Source organism: Montipora foliosa, chromosome 9, assembly GCF_036669935.1.
Source record: "Montipora foliosa isolate CH-2021 chromosome 9, ASM3666993v2, whole genome shotgun sequence".
NCBI lineage: Eukaryota > Metazoa > Cnidaria > Anthozoa > Scleractinia > Acroporidae > Montipora > Montipora foliosa.
In genome coordinates, this window is record NC_090877.1 from 20,328,859 (window position 1) to 20,336,358 (window position 7,500).

The following is a 7,500-nucleotide window of genomic DNA, read 5'->3' on the forward strand; positions in this document are numbered from 1 at the left end:
TTTGGTGGCGGAAGAATTACAACCCGCTTTAGTTTCAGTGCAAATCGCTAAGTTTTTGATAATACAAGCTTGAATTATCGGATGATACCTCCCATGGCATTTGAGGTCAAATTAATTTACTTTCAAAGGTTTCTAGAAAACTGTGCAAATTGTTTTTTTTTTTTCATGTGGATAATGGAGTGACATACGGCAAACATTTCCGTAATGTGGGATTTTCATGATCACCGACCCCAGCAGCTACATTGTACGTTTGAGAGCTTATCGATCGCGAAAATTAATCGAGTCCACTTCATTTTCGTCGATTGATGAATGCGTCCTATTCGTTTATCTGCCAGTACTGTATAGTGAATATTATTTTGATCAGCAGATAATTCGAGCTGGTTCTCCAATCATCCCAGTTTTAGAAACTGCACCTGGCGTTCGCAGGATACTCCTACACACCGTCTAAACTAAACTGATTACCCATCATTTATCATTTTGTGGTGTGAATAATATCTCATGAATAACGAAAAAACAACTCATACGAAACTCATATTTCTGTTGGATTCTCCCAGACGGGTATCAAATGTCGACTTCTGCGGCAACTGTATCTATTACAATTCTGCATTTTAATGATATTAAGACGTCTGCATCTCGTTCGAAGGAGACTTGATTTACCTCTTGAGATCTTGAGTTGGTAGCACTTGCTATTGATTTCAATGGAGCACGTTCCGGAATATGTTTGCAAACTTTGTGGAAATACAATGTCACCACAGGAGGGATATCAGGTTTGAAGCAAACATTTTCACCCTCAAACAATCAGCTCTTTCTGAATGTGAAAGAATGTACAAAACCATTTTCATCGTCTTTTTAGCTTTTATTTGCATTGAGAGGACAAATATTCTATCATTCATTAAAGAGGCTGAATGCATTCTCCAAGAAAGGATGAGAGGGGTCAAAATTATTTGTTTATTATGCAAAGATTTTAATTTTGTTCTCATGCTGTACAAGTACCGTACATCGAAATAATAACAAGGTTGATGTCTGGAAAACAGTACTATCCATTATTAGATATTCCGGATTTCGGTTTTCTTACCCAAAACATACAATGTATTGCAGTAACAATAATTATGGAAAATGTTCATAGGGTAGAAGCTACATGTATTAGGATTTCTCCCTACCTAAGCTGATAACCCTTTTTATTGGAATGTTTATAGAGAATTTGTTGATTTTAATGATTTTTCTTCTGTCTTGGAGAAGTCATAATTTTCGGTTTGTTAAATGAGGAAGTTGTTTGGTAGACAGCTACATCTATCCTAAAAGGAGAATCAAGGGGACAATGAACACTGTTTTTACTGTGAGATGTTTATGGCACTGCTCGTCTTTTGATGGCAACTTGCTTGAAACCATGCATGATATGAGTTGACTTGCAAGAGATGCAAACACTTGTACCACTATCAAATCATTGCTGACCTAGACAATAGCTTGCTGTTTGCTTAACTTAAATTAATTTCAGAAGGGTGGCTGGGGTGTTGTGTTTTTTTCCAAGAAAAATTAATAATCATTAATGGTGTTCATTTAGACAGCTAGGCAGTGAAGTAATGGTATTTTTTAGGCATGTACTGTAAAAAATAATAATTATTAATAAGACAAATTTTTTAACTTTTTTGTTACATAGTACCAGGATAGCAACCTAAATGCCATTAGCCTTATATGACTTTGAGTGATAACCAGATAATGGAGCTTCAGTTTTTGTTGAGACAAATTTTTCTCCTGATTGTAGTGGGTCCTGTTGTTGGAAAGCCGATTAACTTAATCCAGGATTAGCATAAACTTTTGTTTCATGTTTTCAGCTTTTTGTTGAAAGTTTCTTTTGCTTATTTTTGTTTTTCAAGATTGACTTCTTCTAATGTAAAGTTTTGCCAAATTAATATCAGCGTTGAACAGCATTTGGGAGTATAGGAAAAAACTCCATGGTTAATTTTCATCCTGGGATTAGGGATAATCAGCTTTTGAACAACTGGGCCCTTGTGTCAATATTGAGCATGTATATGTGCAATGAGTAGTAATGTTCAGTAACCTAATGAGGCTGTAGATATTCCAAGACATTCACTTCTTATTTCATTTTATTTCATTTTATTTTTGTTTCTTGGGGACACTAGTTTGTTTTTTAGTCTTCTCTCTACGCTATATCTGGTGTTTTAGTATTATTTTAAGGTGAGGTGATAAATTATGTTTCTCAGCTTAAGAGTAGCACAGATTGACAAAAGCAATACCTGAAGATCATAAGAAACTGCTATAGGAAGGAGTCCCTGCCTCAGGCAATGTAATGCAAAGAAAATCTGAGACTTGTTTTGCTATTTTTTATTAGAACTACATTTGTATTATGCAGACACAAGAACTGGGAGTGTGTAAGGCTTGATAACATAAATTTTATTTTGTGCCATTCTGTCCATTCCTACATGTACCTGAAAACAAGTAAATGCCAATATTTTTTTAACCCACCCAATCGAGAATGACATGCAAACTTGATAGCATGCTGGTTGTCTTGATTCTCACCTGTGATTGCATGGCCATGTTGAAGAAGGTGAATAGAAAGGAGTGACCATTTCTGCTTCATGATCAAGGGTCCTGGCTTTCCTATTCTTTTTCATACACCATATTTTCAATATTATACAAATGTACACTTGTGTGGTAATTTAGTCTTTTGAATGTCATCATGGTGAAAAGTACATGTACAAGAAAGATCTAAATTTTTATCTCTTGGCCCATGCAAATTTATTCATAAAGGCATTAATATTTTAACCAATTAGCCTGAAATGAAGTAGTATTATTTTTAGTCTTAAAAGTAAATATATATGTTATCTCAGATGACTCATTATTATTACTATTATTATCATTTCTGTTTTATCATTTAGTTACTTCACTTGTACATGTACATGTATGATTTATTAGTTGCTGGAATGTGTCAAAACTACTGTTATACATGTATCTCACATTTTGTTTGTACAAGAATATCAAAACCCCATAAAGAAAAACTACATTGTAGTCTAGTGATATTATTGACATCTGCAAAAAATTGATTTCAAGGAATTAGAAATTTTAATCTTTGTGACACAGTTAATTCTCTTTAGTTATCTATAAGAGGGTAAAGTTTCACATTTTTCTTGTTGGTGTGTTTGTGGTACACAGTTAACCTTTCTCAGACATCTGTTTGCTTTAGTGTTTAGTTTCACCACATTAATTGGCTTGGAGACTAATTAGTAATGAATGTAGCAGTGAAAATGTGGGGCATAGTTTTGTCTCATTTACCTAGCAATTAACAAAAGCTGTTGTTTTCATTCATGCCCTTCATTCTTTAACTGAGTTCCTGGATGTTATTCGGCATGGACTTCTACAGTATCTATGTGAGTATTGGAGTTGCTTAGCTATGCAATGTTCCCTGGTAATAAACATGTGCGTTAAGAGTTTCATTTTCATTTACGTTCTTGTGATATCCTGGCATCTGCCATATTTCTAAACTAAAATGACCTCAGGTTTTTTACATCACAAACATTCCATTGTAGTGAATAACATTATTGACTTATTATTTTTATAATACCTGTAGTCACTTCTTTTCTCTGCATACAAATTATTTTAAAGTTCAGGTATGTGTATATGTAGGGATTTTTTTAGCTCTTATTAGCAGTAAAAATTCACATTAACTTTTTTTTCACACAGGCGTCATTAATTATGAATTTGAATCTGACCAATTATTTATGGCAACAGAATAATAAACATGGTTGCAAAGAAACATTCAAAATGTATTACTATTTCTGTGACTTCAGTGACAAGCAATTTTACTGATTTTCTCTGGACATCTTATAATTTTATCTACATGTAATGTTATCTTGTAGCAATGGTTGAGGTACAAATGTATTACCCAGGTTTGAAGAAAGTTCTCAATGAACTTTGGTTTATAATCTGGATCACATGAGAATTTCATAACTCTTCATTTGCGTTGTACTTAATTATGAATTCATTTTTATCCCATTTTTCTTCTTACTGACAATAATTTGAAACAAAATTTTCTATTTTCATATTTTCTTTTTTGTCATTATTTTACAGTGTGTAAAAAAAAAAAATTCGCAAGGTCTTTGTAAAGTGTGCATGTACTTACATGTATGTATTAACGCGCAGTATCTTCGATCAATTTTGAACGCTGAATAATATTTACAGTATAATAGCTTTTGGTGTGGACATTTTGTAGCAAACAGTTGTTGTTGTTGCAAATGAGTTTGATAAGCATTGCCTGATGGGATTAGCAACTCAAATCCCATAATTTACATACTCATACCTAGTCCTTTTTGGCTTGAAATCAGGCAATGGTACCTCTGAGGAATTTGTGAGGGTTGAGCTCGGCTCAACTCCTGTGGCTCTCTTTGTGAGCTTGCATTTTTGGCAAAAATTGAATGCCTTGTTCTTATTCATTAACCCTTACCCCCTCCCCTCCCCTTAAAATTTTATAATTTGATATGGAAATTTAATGGAAACGACAAGGGGGAAGGGTGGGTCTCAATTGACAATGGTTAATTTCAGTTCTTGCCATCAAATCCAAAGCAAGGCTGCTGCCTAACCGGCGCCTGGGGCACCTTATTTTGCGAGCACAGGCAGGGAACCAAATTTCTGAACAAGTAGCCCTAACGGGCACCTTACTCGATTCATCCTCACTTTCTTGTAAATTTGATCCCAGCTGGAATTAATTAATTCTGGAATCTTGAAAAAAATGACTCAGGCTACTAACTTTAAATGTTGGAAGCCTGAAGGGCTCCCGGAAAGTTTTCTTAGGCAGCAGATTTGCAAAGGAACTATGTTATGTTCTAGCGAATAGTGGGTTCATAGAAAAGGTGTAACAGACAGCATTATGCATACTACAGAAATGCCTAGTTGTAGATCATGTTGTGGCCAGTTGCCGTAACCCATGCAGTCACAGCCATGGAAAGCTGTTTTCAGCCTTGTTTGCCCTTTCAGCATGGCACATCCATCAATCTACAGGACATTATGCTTATTTAAGATATTGACCAGAGATTCTGCTCAGGAGTTGGTTCATTTTCAATTAATTAATTTTATCCGTTAAATTTCCCGTCATACTCAGCAATGGGGAATCCTTTGGGGTTATAAATAACATCTTGAGATGCCAGTACTCACAGTAATTTCCATCATGTCAACAAGCTGAGGCCACTCTCTGCGTGTACAGTACATGCAGTGTATGCACATTTGTGGAATTTTCTCCTTATAGGTTTCAAGAGTTGTTGAAGGGGAACCTATTTCGGAAAAAAAAAATTAAAAAATGTCTTGCCAGTAATAGTAATTTACAAATATTGCCATCATGTCAGTCAGCTGAGGCCACTCTCACTGTACATGTACATGTGTAGCTTATTTACATAAACTTTCAGTTCAAGATATAACTCAGATGAAGGGACTGAAATCAAGAGGCTAATATTATAAACTGGTCACAAGTAAAAGTGAGATAGATTGAGAAAACCGAAGTGTAGTGTAGATTACGACACTGAAAGGCTCAACATTTCATAATGCAAAACAAAGTCTTATTCTTTGCACAATATCACTGATCTACATGTAAGAATTTCATTTAGATGGCATCCATATTTCTGAGGGAAAGTGAACATTGGATCATGTTCTGAGTTTTTCTGTTGGTAATGGACTCCTCAATTCACAGCAAAATCTGTTGGTCTTGATGTCTCTTAGTGTAAATAATTATGTTTTTAGTGCGAAATGGTCTATCAGTAAAAAATCATCAATTTGAATCTGCTTGTTGAGATAATGCAACCTGTTAGTGTTTGACATGTGCACTAAAATTATGACATTTTATTGAATTTTTGTGGACTCAGTTTATTGGGGGAAAAATTTAGACAGGACTACATGTTTCCATGTGTATGTGCTCTTTAAGAGTAAATCTTTTCATAGAGGCAGTGAAAGCATAATTATTTTTATCCAAGGGAAAAATACAAGTATTGCACAAAGCTACATTGTATGTCCATGTATGACTGTAGTTTTTTACATGTATATGCCACAGTATCATAATTTTCTCTTTTCTGTAATCAGTTACTAAAGGGATTGTTATTACCCGATAAATTTTGTAACTTTGTAAGGATCACATCCATTACATGGCTTTGTTCAAAATGGTAAGAATCTGCAGCGCCCATGCATTTGAAATGAAAATGTGAAATCATTATTTCACGGTTAGAGAAAAAGCAAAATGTTAATGAACCTTGAATCTTGGAGTGGAAGCAGCTGGTAGGGCAGCAGGCCTAAATTATTCACAGGTTGTGTTGCAACTACATCAGAGAGTTTGGCAGGGTTTTGAACTAACACATATATATGCAGGGGTCAGAACGAAAACTCAGGATTTTTATTATGGAGGTAAAAGCTGTCTATTAGTTTTTTTTGCAATTTGTGTTGAAGTTTGTAAGTGATATGGTTGAGTCTGTTTGCACTTTTGATGTGGTATCCATTCAAGGGTTTGTGCTGCTATCTGTATTCGATAGCTTTAAACTTGAACCGAATTTTGAAGGAGGATTGTTGCTATCTTGAATGAGCAAGTTGACAGTTGTGGTGTGAGTTTGAGAAGAATAATTATTATTTGACCAGTGGTTTTCATGTCTTTTTTCTGTGGTAGGTGCAATTAACCAACTTGTTTCTTGTTCTTGGAGATGGTGAAATATTTTTATTTATAATATTGAAAATGAGTGTTAAACATCTAGATACATGTTTGGCAGAAATCCTCTTTTGATAGGATGTTATCATAACATAATTCAGTTGATACATTTGAAAGGAATATCACAGAGGTAATTTAGCTATAACAGATAAAAATAAAAACTCATTGTTTGTTAAATGAAAGTTTACCTGCGGTGTCTTTATTTTTACCAGCCCTTTTCCTTTTAATTCTATGTACATCTTGTTCAATAAAAAGAAATCATTATTATTCTCTTATATTTTGGCTTTTCATTGGAGAAAAGAGGAAGTGACAGTACTACCTAATTTGGTTGAGGAAATTTTATTTTTACTTACCTAATATACTACATGTATGTTTTGGCTTGCTGCTTCCCAGGTAGGTAATGTTGATACGTTTTGTTTTCAGGTGGTTTACTTGTTAATTATTAAATGGTCTAAGTAAGAAACAATAAAATTCTTATTGTTTTTTGACACAAAAAAAATGAAAAGGGTCTGCATAAATTATTGATTGACTCTTGTGTTTGTTCCTTTGGAGGAAGATTTTTACATGTAGATAATTAATTAGGTATAAATATATATTTTTGCCCTTAAGAATAACAAAACAGTTATGATTCATGTTGATTCCTTAATTTTCATGGAAAGAGAGGACATCTCTCACATCTCTCACTAATTGTTGTGTTAGTCTTAAGTTGCACATGAAAACATTAGAACTGCATGTAGGATACGGTAACGTTATTCAATCAGTTGGTGCTAGTATTGCTGGAACACTGACAGAACAGCTTTGACATA

General features: G+C 34.2%; 1 protein-coding gene across 3 annotated transcripts in view; it reads left to right on the forward strand.

Annotated features, from left to right (window-relative positions):
- The window catches only part of LOC137969836 (RNA binding protein fox-1 homolog 3-like), a 26,892-nt gene that overhangs the window by 564 nt on the left and 18,828 nt on the right, over window positions 1-7,500 (forward strand). Inside the window, exon 1 of one of the 3 annotated variants that reach the window (XM_068816213.1) lies at window positions 618-767. The exons of 1 other annotated variant lie outside the window; for it this stretch is intronic. In XM_068816213.1, coding sequence (XP_068672314.1) covers window positions 699-767 — 69 coding nt within the window. In that variant the 5' untranslated portion in view covers window positions 618-698. Of the gene's footprint in view, window positions 1-617; window positions 768-6,297; window positions 6,400-7,500 lie in introns of those variants that run through there. One more of the 3 variants, XM_068816214.1, reaches the window with a different exon arrangement.